This window comes from Oncorhynchus tshawytscha, linkage group LG10 (genome assembly GCF_018296145.1).
Source record: "Oncorhynchus tshawytscha isolate Ot180627B linkage group LG10, Otsh_v2.0, whole genome shotgun sequence".
NCBI lineage: Eukaryota > Metazoa > Chordata > Actinopteri > Salmoniformes > Salmonidae > Oncorhynchus > Oncorhynchus tshawytscha.
Window position 1 is genome coordinate 58,232,002 of NC_056438.1, and position 15,575 is coordinate 58,247,576.

General features: G+C 41.3%; 1 protein-coding gene across 1 annotated transcript; it reads right to left on the reverse strand.

Moving 5' to 3' along the window:
- Nucleotides 1-7,317: 7,317 nt before the first annotated feature.
- LOC112261119 (probable G-protein coupled receptor 141) lies at nt 7,318-8,392 on the reverse strand. Its single transcript, XM_024436459.1, has one exon. The coding sequence runs from the start codon at nt 8,374-8,376 to the stop codon at nt 7,471-7,473; it is 906 nt and encodes a 301-aa protein (XP_024292227.1). The 5' UTR covers nt 8,377-8,392; the 3' UTR covers nt 7,318-7,470.
- Between the last annotated feature and the right edge of the window lie 7,183 nt (nt 8,393-15,575).

Consider the following 15,575-nt stretch of genomic DNA (forward strand, 5'->3'; position numbering starts at 1 on the left):
CGCTAGGTTTTATGGGTATTATGACACCTCCACTGTGGGGCTCTTATGTGACTTGTTAAGCAAATCTTTGTCGGAGCTGAAGAAAACGGCAAGGAAGTTAGGGGTTTGTACTGTAACCATGCATTCTATGTAAAGGCAATAGACCTAAGCAGATGTGAGTATCTAAATCCAGAAATGTTCACACGGTTTAGGGCAAATATTCCTGACCATAAAACCTACTCTACCTTGGTATCCACATTGAGTACAGTTTATTCATTTCATACTAGGCCTACGACTCGAATCCTCTTATATCACTCCCTCAAAAATGTAGCTCGGATTTTATAGTCAGAGGATGACAGATCAAGCTTACTCAAGGTAGATGCCGATATCGATTAACAACGGCTGGCTGGCTGCAACCAGAGTATAGCCCTATTCGCACAGGACTAGTAATACTAGAGAATGTTAGTCATGTACACTACCGTTCAAATGTTTGGGGTCATGTCCTTGTTTTTGGGGTCATGTCCAAGAAATGTCCTTGTTTTTTAAAGAAAAGCACATTTTTTGTTCATTAAAATAACATCAAATTGATCAGAAATAAAGTGTAGACATTGTTAATGTTGTAAATGACTATTGTAGCTGGAAACGTCCGATTTTTTAAATGGAATATCTACATAGGCATACAGAGGCCCATTATCAGCAACTATCACTCCTGTGTTCCAATGGCACGCTGTGTTAGCTAATCCAAGTTAATCATTTTAAAAGGCTAACTGATCATTAGAAAACCCTTTTGCAATTATGTTAGCACAGCTGAAAACTGTTGTCCTGATTAAAAAAAGCAATAAAACTGGCCTTCTTTAGACTAGTTGTGTATCTGGCCCATCAGCATTTGTGGGTTCGATTACTGGCTCAAAATGGCCAGAAACAAATTACTTTCTTTTGAAACTCGTCAGTCTATTCTTGTTCTGAGAAATGAAGGCTATTCCATGTGAGAAATTGCCAAGAAACTGAAGATCTGGTACACCGCTGTGTACTACTCCCTTCACAGAACAGCGCAAACTGGCTCTAACCAGAATAGAAAGAGGAGTGGGAGGCCCCGATGCACAACTGAGCAAGAGGACAAGTACATTAGAGTGTCTAGTTTGAGAAACAGACGCCTCACAAGTTCTCAACTGGCAGCTTCATTAAATAGTACCCGCAAAACACCAGTCTCAACGTCAACAGTGAAGAGGCGGATGCTTGCCTTCTAGTCAGAGTTGCAAAGAAAAAGCCATATCTCAGACTGGCCAATAAAAATTAAAGATTAAGAAGGGCAAAAGAACACAGACACTGAACAGAGGAACTCTGCCTAGAAGTCCAGCATCCCAGAGTCGTCTCTTCACTGCTGACATTGAAAGTTGTTGACATTTATGCAGGTTGCCTTTTATTATTTTGTTCAGTATAAAAATGACTGACATGGCAGATTTGGACTGGACTTAAATGAAGAATGTTGTGATTTGTCCTCGTGCACATATCTCCCCCAGTAAAACTAATCCTGTGCAAATAGGGCTTATGTCATTGACGGCACCGCATATATACTGCGCACTGTATTTTTCAAGGACGTGATTCGCATCAGAAATCCTGATCATGTTTGAAGCGGTCTTTTGAGTACCAATGATGGATGAAAGATGTGCATCATCTGCTATAGACAAGCCTAAAAATGTGTGCAGCGAGCGCACATTTTCCTTATCTGTTTGAATTAAATGTATTATAGTGATATTTTCTATTCATTGATTTAATTGTACAATATCACCTACAGATCATTAAAAAAAGCATTGGCCCCTTTTATTTCCCCAGCAAAGGTTTTCAGTCCAGTCAATATAACTCATTCACACTTTATGACCTCCATCCCACTGATGTAGCTATAACTGATGAAGGCCTAGCAGCATACAAAATATTATAATTTAGTTTATTGCTGATTGTAATGACATTCAAGTCAATGTGGTACATATTTTCACTACCATTTCTTCAGTGTTGTGAATGACACTTGTGTTTCCTTGTTTTAAGAGTGGCTATGTGAACATGTCAGTGATGACAGAAGTTAAAGCTACTTATGCAGACTTCATAGCCTAGTTGAACTGCATGATATCCTCCAAAGCTCCACTGACACAGATTCCAGGGATCTCCCGCTTAGCCTATCTCAACTAAACATCAACCAACCTAGTTATTCATTCAAATGTTCCTATTTCATTTGCTACATTATAGTGCTTATTCCCTATAGTGCACTACTTTTGACCCAGATTCGTATAGCCCCTGGTCAAACAGTGCATTATAGCGGGAATAGGGTGCCATTTGAGATGTAGCCATGATGTTTCAATACAAAGAGCTATCACCATTGTTTTTTTTACTATATCTCTCACTGTGTTGCAGCTGAATGAGGACATGTGGCTGAATGAGGACATGGATATTCAGCGAGCGGGATATACGCTGCACCGGCAAAATAGAACAGCACACTCCGTTAAGACGAGGGTGGGGCGGTCTTTGCATTTTTGTAAACAACAGCTGATGCACGAAATCTAAGGAAGTCTCTAGATTTTGCTCGCCTGAAGTAGAGTATCTTGTTATAAATTGCAGACCACACTACATGCCTAGAGAGTTTTCAGCTATGCTTTTCGTGGCTGTTTATTTAACACCACAGATGGATGCTGGCACTAAGACTGCACTCAGTCAGCTGTATAAGGAAATAAGCAAACAGGAAACCACTCACCCAGAGGCGGCGCACCTAGTGGCCGGAGACTTTAATGCAGGGAAACTTAAATCAGTTCTACCTCATTTCCATCAACATGTTAAATGTGCAACCAGACGGAAAACAATTCTAGATCACCTGTACTCCACACACAGAGATGCATACAAAGCTCTCCCTCGCCCTCCATTTGGTAAATCCGACCACAACTCTATCCTCCTGATTCCTGCTTACAAGCAAAAAATTAAAGCAGAAAGCATCAGTGACTCGGTCTATAAAAAAGTGGTCAGATGAAGCAGATGCTAAACTACAGGACTGCTTTGCTATCACAGACTGGAACATGTTCCGGGATTCTTCCTATGGCATTGAGGAGTACACCACATCAGTTACTGGCTTTATCAATAAGTGCATTGAGGACGTCGTCCCCACAGTAACTGTACGTACATACCCCAACCAGAAGCCATGGATTACAGGCAACATTCGCACTGAGCTAAAGGGTAGCGCCGCCACTTTCAAGGTGCGGGACTCTAACCCGGAAGCTTATAAGATATCCTACTATGCCCTGCGACGAACCATCAAACAGGCAAAGCGTAAATACAGGGCTAAGATTGAATCGTACTACACAGGCTCCGACATTTGTCTTATGTGGCAGGGCTTGCAAACTATTACAGACTTCAAAGGGAAGCACAGCCACGAGCTGCCCAGTGACACGAGCCTACCAGACGAGCTAAATCACTTCTATGCCCTCTTTGAGGCAAGCAACACTGAGGCATGCATGACAGCATCAGCTGTTCTGGACGACTGTGTGATCACGCTCTCCGTAGCCGACGTGAGTAAGACCTTAAAACAGGTCAACATTCACAAGGCTGAGGGGCCAGATGGATTATCAGGACGTGTGATCCAGGCATGTGCTGACCAATTGGCAGGTGTCTTCACTGACATTTTCAACATGTCCCTGATTTAGTCTATAATACCAACATGTTTCAAGCAGATCACCATAGTCCCTGTGCCCAAGAACACGAAGGCAACCTGCCTAAATGACTACAGGGCCGTAGCACTCACGTCCATAGCCATGAAGTGCTTTGAAAGGCTGGTAAGGGCTCACATCAACACCATTATCCCAGAAACCCTAGACCCACTCCAATTTGCATACCACCCAAACAGATCTACAGGTGATGCAATCTCTATTGCACTCCACACTGCCCTTTCCCACCTGGGCAAAAGGAATACTTACGTGAGAATGCTATTCATTGACTACAGTTCAGAGTTCAACACCATAATACTCTCAAAGCTCATCACTAAGCTAAGGATCCTGGGACTGAACACCTCCCTCTGCAACTGGATCCTGGACTTCCTGACGGGCCGCCCCAGGTGGTGAGGATAGGTAGCAACACATATGCCATGCTGATCCTCAACACTGGAGCCCCCCAGGGGTGCGTGCTCAGTCCTCTCCTGTACTCCCTGTTCACCCACGACTGCATGGCTAGGCACGACTCCATCACCATCATTAAGTTTGCAGATGACACAACAGTGGTAGGCCTGATCAACGACAAGACAGCGTATAGGGAGGAGGTCAGAGACCTGGTCGGGTGGTGCCAGAATAACAATAGCAAGGCACAATAGCAAGGCACTACAGAGGGTAGTGCATACGGCCCAGTACATCACTGGGGCCAAGCTTCCTGCCATCCAGGACCTCAAATCAAATCAAATCAAATTTTATTTGTCACATACACATGGTTAGCAGATGTTAATGCGAGTGTAGCGAAATGACCTCTACACCAGGCGGTGTCAGAAGAAGGCCCTAAAAATTGTCAAAGACGGCAGCCACCCCAGTCATAGACTGTTCTCTCTACTTCCGCATGGCAAGCGGTACCGGAGTGCCAAGTCTAGAACAAAAAGGCTCCTCAACAGTTTTTACCCCCAAGCCATAAGACCCCTGAACAGGTAGTCAAATGGCTACCCGGGCTATTTGCATTGTGTGCCCCCCCAACCCCTCTTTCATGCTGCTTCTACTCTCTGTTTATCATATACAGTATGCATAGTCACTTGAACTATACATTCATGTACATACTACCTCAATTGGCCTGACCAACTAGTGCCTCCGCACATTGGCTAACCGGGCTATCTGCATTGTGTCCCGCCACCCGCCAACCCCTTTTTTATGCAATTGCTACTCTCACTTCATCATATATGCATAGTCACTTTAACCATATCTACATAGACATACCACCTCAATCAGCCCGACTAACCGGTGCCTGTATGCAGCCTCTCTACTGTTATAGCCTTGCTACTGTATATAGCATCGCTACTGTTATTTTTCACTGTCATATTACTGTTGTTTTTATTTCTTTACTTACCTTTTGTTCACATAATACCTTTTTTGCACTGTTGGTTAGAGCCTGTAAGTAAGCATTTCACTGTAAGGGCTACACCTGTTGTATTCGGCACACGTGACAAATAAACTTTGATTTGATATAATGGTGCTGGTTGACAGTGGGATCTAGGTAGTAGATTGTACAGTTGGCCTATAGTAAATGGGGTTGCTGTAGCGACAAAGGAGTTCAGTAATTGTGATCTCCTACTTCCTTCAGAAACAATATCCAGACAGGGACCCATTTTTATTGTTTGGACCCTAAAATAAGTGTATATGTTATACAATATATATCACTAATCACTGGTTTTTGTTGAACACCGCTGCCTTGGATGTAAAACGTCTGATACCTGATATCGGCATTATTTACACTAGGTCTGTCAACATCCTAATTTGTGCAGTGTTTCTTTCCACACTTCTGCAATGTACTTTCACTATTTTATACATTTTGTGTGCTTTGTTTGGAGTTGTATTTTTCAACCGAGACTGTATCACTATTGATGTCGACCACAGATGCAGCAACCAATACTTTATGGCAAGTTAGTGTAACAGTTTACAGTGCTGTTGTTGAAGCTAAGCACCACTGAAGTGGGTACTTCATTATGAACTGTGCATGCCTACTCCTGCTATGTAATGCTTTAAAATGTAGCTGATGAGCGTTTTCAATGATTGAGCAGTATCTGCAGGTCTGCCGGTTTTGACGAGCATAAGTAACTTTTCGCAGCAGGCTAGGAGAACATGCATAATTAGGATAATTAACGTGGCGGGTTTAGGAGAATTAGGTTAAGGTTAGGAAAGGGTTAGCTAAAATGCAAAAATAGTCTCAACGCCACTCAAACATATTTATCTACATCCAGGCCTGCCCTGAGAACAGACTTGGTTTCCACTAATGTGATTCTGCACTAATTGCAGTCATTCGATGTAGATTAATTCTTATTATAAACTGGGTGGTTCAAGCCATGAATGCTGATTGGTTGACAGCCATGGTATATCAGACATTTTTTTTACTGCTCTAATTACATTGGTAACCAGTTTATAATGGCAATAAGGCACCTCAGGGATTTGTGGTATATGGCCTATATACCATGGCTAAGGTCTGTATCCAAGCATTCCATGTTACGTTGTGCACAAGAACAGCCCTTAGCCGTGGTATATTAGCCATATAACAAACCCTTATGGCCTTATTGCTTAATTATATTATTCCTTTCTAAATAATATGGACATGTCTTCCCAAAAGGGAGGGAACTGTGAACACAAGAAACATTGAACAAAACAAAGAGGAACATTTTAATCAAAGATATGATTCACTTGAAAATGTAGTTGTAAAAAATATAAAGATTGCATGATTTATCAACATGTATATGTTTGTTACAAAATTAGCATAAAATAGATGTAAATGTAACAGTATGACACACTAGGTGACTGGTTATTTAGGAATCAGTTTAGCTAACATGTACAAACCCATCAATGTGGAGTGGGAGTGTGTAACTACTTTGTTTAATGTTCCAGAACTTTACAACAGTTAACAATAAACACAGTTCCACTGTTTGTTTTCTTGTCTTTTCTGATTTGATCAGTTTGTAGAGCATGGTGTCCACAATGCCAAGATGGTGGGTTCAATTCCAGAGACAACCAATATGTAAAATGTATGCACACATGTCTGTAAGTCGCTTTGGATAAAAACATCTGCTAAATGGCATTATCATATCCTACTTAGGAAAGTGCTATAATGAGTAATTTACCTTTGAGAAGAGTTATAACTCTTTCACTTTGAAGGATATCAAAGTATATGCACTGAGTGTACAGAACATTAGGAACACCTTCCTAATATTGAGTTGCACCCCCTTTTGCCCTCAGAACAGCCTCAACTCGTTGGGCATTGACCACAAGTTGTCGAAAGCGTTCCACAGGGGTGCTGGCTCATGTTGACTCCAATACTTCCAAAAGTTGTGTTAAATTGACTGGATGTCCTTTGGATGGTGGGCCATTCTTGATACACACAGGAAACTGTTGAGCGTGAAAAACCCAGCAGCGTTGCAGTTCTTGACACACTCGAACCGGTGCGCCTGGCACCTACCACCATACCCCATTCAAAAGCACTTAAATATGTTGTCTTGCCCATTCACCCTCTGAATGGCACACATTCACAATCCATGTCTCAAGGCTTGAACATATTTCTTTAACCTGTCTCCTTCCCTTCATCTACACTGATTGAAGTGGATTTAACAGGTGACATCAATAAGGGATCATAGCTTTCACCTGGATTCACCTGGTCAGTCTATGTCATGGAAAGAGCAGGTGTTCCTAATGTTTTGTGCACTGTAGTTTTGTACATTTGGTTAACATGATGCAAATAAGGTGCAAATAGAATAATATTTGACTCAATAATCAGTATTGATAATCATGGTACACAGCATATTGAATCACAGGGTCTGAACGACCCTATCCCTATAAAAGTCAGCATGTCAAAGCAGCTGAATGTTGTGACGGCGAGAGCAATCTCATTCTTTACCTGGAGATTGGCATTAAAATGACTCACATAGTAAATCCTGAATGCATTGTATGGAACAAAGCATACTATAATGGCCAGCATAAAGAAAATACTTTTGATCTGAGCCCAAAACTCCTGTTGCGAGAAGATCATCGCCCTGTGAGTTCTGTACACACACCACAGAATACACATCTGACAACAGCCCAGGGCTAATGTAAGTATGATGATGAGAGCACTGAGCATGTAGTTCAGCACAGCTACAGCATGTTCCTCATCAAAAACCCCTCCAAAGTTAAAGCACTGATTGTCACTGGTGGTTGTGTTACTGTCTGTAGATGATCCATATTTCACAGCAGTTAAAGGGACCACCACAATTAGAATGAGGCCCCAGACAGCAGCACTTGCCCCCACGGCATGTAGCCTCCTGTAGAACACCTGCTTAGAACTCCTGAAGAAGTCGTGATAGCGGATCACCAGAATTATCACGTAGAAGATAAAGGCTAGGTACATGTGGGCGAGGATCATGGCACTGACCACCTTGCAGAAGTTAGGGCCGAGATGCCACTCGCCGGCCGCGTAGAAGTAGAGGCGAAAGGGCACGGTTAGGAGAAAGAGGATGTGGACCATGATCAGGTTCAAGACGGCTGTGGTGGTCACTGAGCAGGCGTTGAACTTGATGTTGTTGATCATGAGGGACATGCTGATGATCCCTCCAATAAGCACTATAGTGTATATTGACATCAATGCATATCTGTATGATTTAGGTATGACATTGTCATCTATGTTGTCGCAAGATGTATTGCTCTCATTCCCCATTCTCTCGTCTTGGGTCTCTGAAATGCTAAATAAGGAGTAAGTTTGAAGTAAGACACTTAACACTATTATTGAGAAACAAAGAGTATGCTTATAAATTCACTGTTTGGTTAGTTAGGTGGTCGTCTTACCTTAGTTGAATGCACCAACTGTGAGTGGCTCTGGATAAGAGCGTCTGCTAAATGACCAAAATGTGAATGTAGATGTAGAAGATAAGAGGCTGTGGAAGTAAAAGTGTCAATAGTACAGTATGTAAATACTGTTGTAGGCAACTGTATAGAACATGGACATTGATCTATCATACCCATAGAATCTGTACATAGCTAAACAGCACTGACAAATAACAGTAATGATCTAAGTCGTCTGAAAAGCTCAATAAAGAGATCTGGCAAAGGGAATACGTGAGAATATAGTAAAACAGACCAGATCTGAATAAATAGAAACACAAATTTAGCTGACCCTCTTCTGAAGCAACACATGAGAGAAACACATGGTCATACCTTTGACATAACATAAGGTTGTCCATTTCAGAGTACTCACCGGCTGCATACACACCTAAGAACTGGCCTCTCCAGCAGTCATTGGTATGCATATACGACCTATCAGGAGGTACAGTTGGATAATTATTGACTCCAATGACAAGAGTTTTCCTGCGTGTGGCTTGTAGCTGATAGATTTGACCAGATTTCTAGTAAAGTACAGTACCAGTCAAAAGTTTGGACACACCTACTCATTCAAGGGATTTTCTTTATTTTTACTAATTTCTACATTGTAGAATAATAGTGAGGACATCACAACTATGAAATAACACATATGGAATCATGTAGTAACCAAAATAACTGTTAAACAAATCTAAATATATTTTAGATTTTAGATTCTTCAAAGTAGCCACCCTTTGCCTTGAAAACAGCTTTGCACACTCTTGGCATTCTCTCAACCAGCTTCATGAGGTAGTCACCTGGGGTGCATTTCAATTAACAGGTGCCTTGTTAAAAGTTCATTTGTGGAATTTCTTTCCATCTTAATGCGTTTGAGCCAATCAGTTGTGTTGTGACAAGGTAGGGAGATGGTATAAAGAAGATTGCCCTATTTGGTAAAAGACCAAGTCCATATTATGGCAAGAACAGCTCAAATAAGCAAAGAGAAACGACAGTAAATCATTGCTTTAGGACATGGTCAGTCAATACGAAACATTTCAAGAACTTTGAAAGTTTCTTCAAGTGCAGTCGCAAAAACCATCAAGTGCTATGATGAAACTGTCTCTCATGAGGACCGCCACAGGAAAGGAAGGCCCAGAGTTACCACTGCTGCAGAGGATAAGTTAGTTGGAGTTACAAGCCTCCGATTGCAGCCCAAATAAATGCTTCACTGAGTGGTCAAATTTCTGCAAATAAACCACTACTAAAGGACACCAATAATAAGAAGAGACTTGCTTGGGCCAAGAAACAAGAGCAATGGACATTAGACCGCTGGAATTCTGTCCTTTGGTCTGATGAGTCAAAATTTGAGATTTTTGGTTCCAACCGCCGTGTCTTTGTGAGACGCAGAGTAGGCGAACGGATGATCTCTGCATGTGTGGTTCCCACTGTGAAGCATGGAGGATGAGGTGTGATGGTGTGGGGGTGCTTTGCTGGTGACCCTCTCAGTGATTTATTTAGTATTCAAGGCACACCAAAACAAACCTCCAGGCTGTGTAAGGGCTATTTGAACAAGAAGAAGAGTGATGGAGTGCTGCATCAGATGACCTGGCCTCCACAATCACCGACCTCAACCCAATTGAGATGGTTTGGGATGAGTTGGACCGCAGAGTGAAGGAAAAGCAGTCAACAAGTGCTCAGCATATGTGGGAACTCCTTCAAGACTGTTGGAAAATAATTCCTCATGACGTTGGTTGAGAGAATGCCAAGAGTGTGCAAAGCTGTCATCAAGGCAAAGGGTTCTAAAATCTAAAATCTATTTTGATTTGTTGAACACTTTTTTGGTTACTACATGATTCCATATGTGTTATTTCATAGTTTTGATGTCTTCACTATTATTCTACAATGTAGAAAATAGTACAAATAAATAAAAAACAGTTGAATGAGTAGATGTGTCCAAACTTTTGACTGGGACTGTAGATCAATTTATCTACGGCGGAAGTATAACCAAATACTTCCTATTACTGACAGGCGAGACATGAAAGCAAATATTGGCTGAATATCAAAGATAAGGTTACAGTAATTCCCTTTGGGTTTATATATTGTCACTGCTAATTTACCATTTACTGAGAGCAGGAGGAGGAGTCTCTGGATGCAGTAAATCTGTCTGCCAGGAAGGTACCCAACATGCTATGTAGATCATGACACTGAGACACTCGTCTTTATCTTAGGAGACATATTTCAAAATCCTTTATTAGTGCAGAATAGAGAACTGAAATAAGGAACTAAAACACCTTTCTAATCTACAGCATCACTAAATGGAAAGTCAACAAATACCCTTACATTTTCCTCCCAATGATTTTTTATTTTACCTTTATTTAACTAGGCAAATCAGTTAAGAACAAATTCTTATTTTCAATGACAGCCTAGGAACAGTGGGTTAACTACCTGTTCAGGGGCAGAACGACAGATTGTACCTTGTCAGCTCGGGGGTTTGAACTTGCAACCTTCCGGTTACTAGTCCAACGCTCTAACCACTAGGGTACCCTGCCGCCCCATGATAAAGCATGAACTGAAGAAGCCCAGAACGTTTCCTGATTCCTTTGTATTGCCTTTGTAAACCGGCTTAATTTAGCTATTGGTGGTACTGCATAAAAGTTATTTCCAACATTGCATCAATTGTACTGTATGCACAGCACATTCGCACAATGTCTTTAATTTTGAATTGTGTAGATATATATAGTACCATTTCATTTTTAAAGGCAATACAAAGAAATCAAGAAGTGTAAGGGGCTTCTCCAGTCCATACTTTATCAGTGGGAGGAGCATTAAAGGGTATTTGTTGACTTTCCATTTAGTGATGGTGTAGATTATAAAGGTGTTTCAGTTCATTGTTTTCAGTTCTCTTTTCTGCACCAATAAATTATTTTGAAATATGTTACCTGGAACCGGCTCCTGCACCTTGGGTCAAAGTGAGAGCCAGGTGAAACCAAGCTCCAGCACTTTACGGGTCCAAAGAGAAGTAGGTTAAAACACAGGTTAAAAGTACGATAAACTAAGGTTGGGTCTAGGGTTAACCCTAGCTTCATGTCCACATCCCGGTTCAACCCTGATGTCCACATCCCAGTTCAAACCTAGCCTCACCCACAACCCTAACCCTAGCTTCATGTCCACATCCCGGGTTCAACACATTCCCTTGCCTCAACCACAACCCTAGCTTCATGTCCATATTCCAGTTCAACTCCAACTCCAACCACAACCCTTATCCTAATCTTGGCATAACCCTAACTAGGTTTGAATAGCAACCGGGGTACGGAGATTTTCCACCCAAACCCACTTCCCTTATTCGGGATAAATATCTGCAAGAAACCGGTAAATTCCAATAAATTATTTCTATGAACAGCATGACGTGAAATGGAACTGTTAAATGATATGTGATGTCTAAATCTGTCTTCTCTATTGACCCCGGCCTACTCTCTGCTATCTGTATGATCAATCATCAAAGCTCAGGGTGGGGACAGACAGCGTATCTCAGTATAGAGCGCAGCGCATAATGCATGTATCGACTCATCAGGGTAACTTTTTTTCTTATGAAAGGTAGGACTACATTTGCTGCAGCAATATAAAGACTGAATGTGGTCTAATTTACATATCTCAATCTGGCGATTTGTTTTATTTAATTGCAGCTGCAGAGTTTTAAAACAGCATATCACGCAAATATTGTTACCTTAAATGACTGCACATGCGGGCACTCTCACAATCGTTCTATCTCTCCATCAATTCTATTCAAATTGCATCCAAAATGGACATTAATAAAACAGACCAGATCTGAATAAATAGAAACACCAATTTAGCTGACCCTCTTCTGAAGCAACACGAGAGAAACACATGGTCATACCTTTGACATAACATAAGGTTGTCCTTTTCAGAGTACTTACTGGTTGCACACACACATACGAACTGGCCTCTCCAGTAGTCATTGGTATGCAGATACGACCTGTCAGGTGGTACAGTTGGATAATTATTGACTACAATGACAAGAGTTTTCCTGTGTGTGGCTTGCAGCCGATACTATGTGTGGAGATCTCATTTCACTGTTTATCAAATTTCTAGTAAAGTACACTACCAGTCATAAGTTTGGACACATCTACTCATTCAAGTCATTTATTTTATTTTACTATTTTCTACATTGTAGAATAATAGTGAAGACATCAACACTATGAAATAACACATATGGAATCATGTAGTAACCATGCACATCTCATTTACATATCTCAATCTGTTGATTTAATTTAATTTAATTGCAGCTGCAAAGTTTTAAAACAGCCTATCACGCAAATATCGTTGCTTTTAAATCAGTACGTATGCGGGGACTTTCACTATACAGTCGTGGCCAAAAGTTTTGAGAATGACACAAATATTAATTTTCACAAAGTTTGCTGCTTCAGTGTCTTTAGATATTTTGTCAGATATTACTATGGAATACTGAAGTATAATTACAAGCATTTCATAAGTGTCAAAGGCGTTTATTGACAATTACATGAAGTTGTTGCAAAGAGTCAATGTTTGCAGTGTTGACCCTTCTTTTTCAAGACCTCTGCAATCCGCCCTGGCATGCTGTCAATTAACTTCTGGGCCACATCTTGACTGATGGCAGCCCATTCAGGCATAATCAATGCTTGGAGTTTGTCAGAATTTGTGGGTTTTTGTTTGTCCACCCGCCTCTTGAGATTTGACCAAAGGTTCTCAATGGGATTAAGGTCTGGGGAGTTTCCTGGCCATGGACCCAAAATATCGGTGTTTTGTTCCCCGAGCCACTTAGTTATTACTTTTGCCTTATGACAAGGTGCTTCATCATGCTGGGAAAGGCCTTGTTAGACACCAAACTGTTCCTGGATGGTTGGAAGAAGTTGCTCTCGGAGGATGTGTTGGTACCATTCTTTATTCATGGCTGTGTTCTTAGGCAAAATTGTGAGTGAGCCCACTCCCTTGGCTGAGAAGCAACCCCACACATGAATGGTCTCAAGATGCTTTACTGTTGGCATGACACGGGACTGATGGTAGCGCTCACCTTGTCTTCTCAGGACAAGCTTTTTTCCGGATGCCCCAAACAATGGAAAGGGGAATCATCAGGGAAAATGACTTTACCTCAGTCCTCAGCAGTCCAATCCCTGTACCTTTTGCAGAATATCAGTCTGTCCCTGATGTTTTTACTGGAGAGAAGTGGCTTCTTTGCTGCCCTTCTTGACACCAGGCCATCCTCCAAAAGTCTTCACCTCACTGTGCATGCAGATGCACTCACATCTACCTGCTGCCATTCCTGAGCAAGCTCTGTACTGGTGATGCCCCAATCCCGCAGCTGAATCAACTTTAGGAGACAGTCCTGGCGCTTGCTGTTCTGTCTTGGGTGCCCTGAAGCCTTCTTCACAACAATTGAACCGCTCTCCTTGAAGTTCTTGATGATCCGATAAAAGGTTGATTTTGGTGCAATCTTACTGGCAGTCTTATATAGCCTCTGTCTCTTGCACAAAAGAACCTGCGCTCCACTGGCCTCTCTCCTAAGAAAACGCTCCTTAACTCTTGGAGTCCCAGGAAAAGCTAGACTAGAATAGCTTGCTGAAAAATGTGTTTCTTATGCATTTCTTATGCTAATAGACTATTCCAAGCAGGATGCAAGCTCTTGTTTGCTGAATGTTAATACAGCAGTCAATATAACTCACAGGGAGAGAACCGTGATAGTGGTAGAATACAGCAGCTATTTATTCAGACCCATAACCATTCAATATACATGAAGAGAAGTGATATCCATCTGCATCTTATTCTATATCGTTACGATGATGAAGATAAGCACAATACATTTATTTTATTTAACTGTTGAAAGCCAGGAAGGAATGAAGCAACAATAAATATATAGAGAAAGAGAAGGTAGCTATGCAAGTTGCACAACATTAGGGGAAATATTTTGAAAGGTATATACAGTTGAAGTCGGAAGTTTACATACACCGTAGCCAAAAACATTTAAACTCAGTTTTTCACAATTCCTGACATTTAATCCTCGTAAAAATTCCCTGTCTTAGGTCCCTTAGGATCACCACTTTATTTTAAGAATGTGAAATGTCAGAATAGTAGTAGAGAGAATGATTTATTTCAACTTTTATTTATTTTATCACATTCCCAGTGGGTCAGAAGTTTACATACACTCAATTAGTATTTGGTAGCATTGCCTTTAAATTGTTTAACTTGGGTCAAATGTTTCGGGTAGCCTCCCCACAAGAAGTTGGGTGAATTTTGGCCCATTCCTCCTGACGGAGCTGGTGTAACTGAGTCAGGTTTGTAGGCCTCCATGCTCGCACACGCTTTTTCAGTTCTGTCCACAAATTTTATATAGGATTGAGGTCAGGGCTTTGTGATGGCCACTCCAATACCTTGACTTTGTTGTACTTAAGCCATTTTGCCACAACTTTGGAAGTATGCTTGGGGTCATTGTCCATTTGGAAGACCCGTTTGCAACTAAGCTTTAACTTCCTGACTGATGTCTTGAGATGTTGCTTCAATATATCCACATAATTTTCCTTCCTCATGAAGCCATCTATTTTGTGAAGTGCACCAGTCCCTCCTGCAGCAAAGCACCTACACAACATGTTGCTGCCACCCCTGTGCTTCATGGTTGGGCATTCTTATCCCTTGCTTTCTAGCTAGCCAGTCACAACCTCTATATAATCAACTCGGGGCTCTAGCACCTTCCACAGAGTTACATTATTTTCCAGAGAATGCATAGAGCCTCGAGTTGATTATCCCTTTTATACCATGGCTATAATTTAACACATTTACCACTATAAATGTGTTCATTTGCAGTTAGAAATGTTTTCCACATCCACTGAAGTAGCTAGCAAGTTTACTATATACCGTAGCTACAGTATTTGCCTTGGTATCCAAACAAACAGACCTGCTAGTTTAGCTAAGCAAACCATAAGTCCTGTCTTGCTATTATGAAAATCGAATTCAACAATGCCAATAATGTTTTTTATTCAAATTTTGCTTTCAAAAGCAGCTCAAACATAGAAC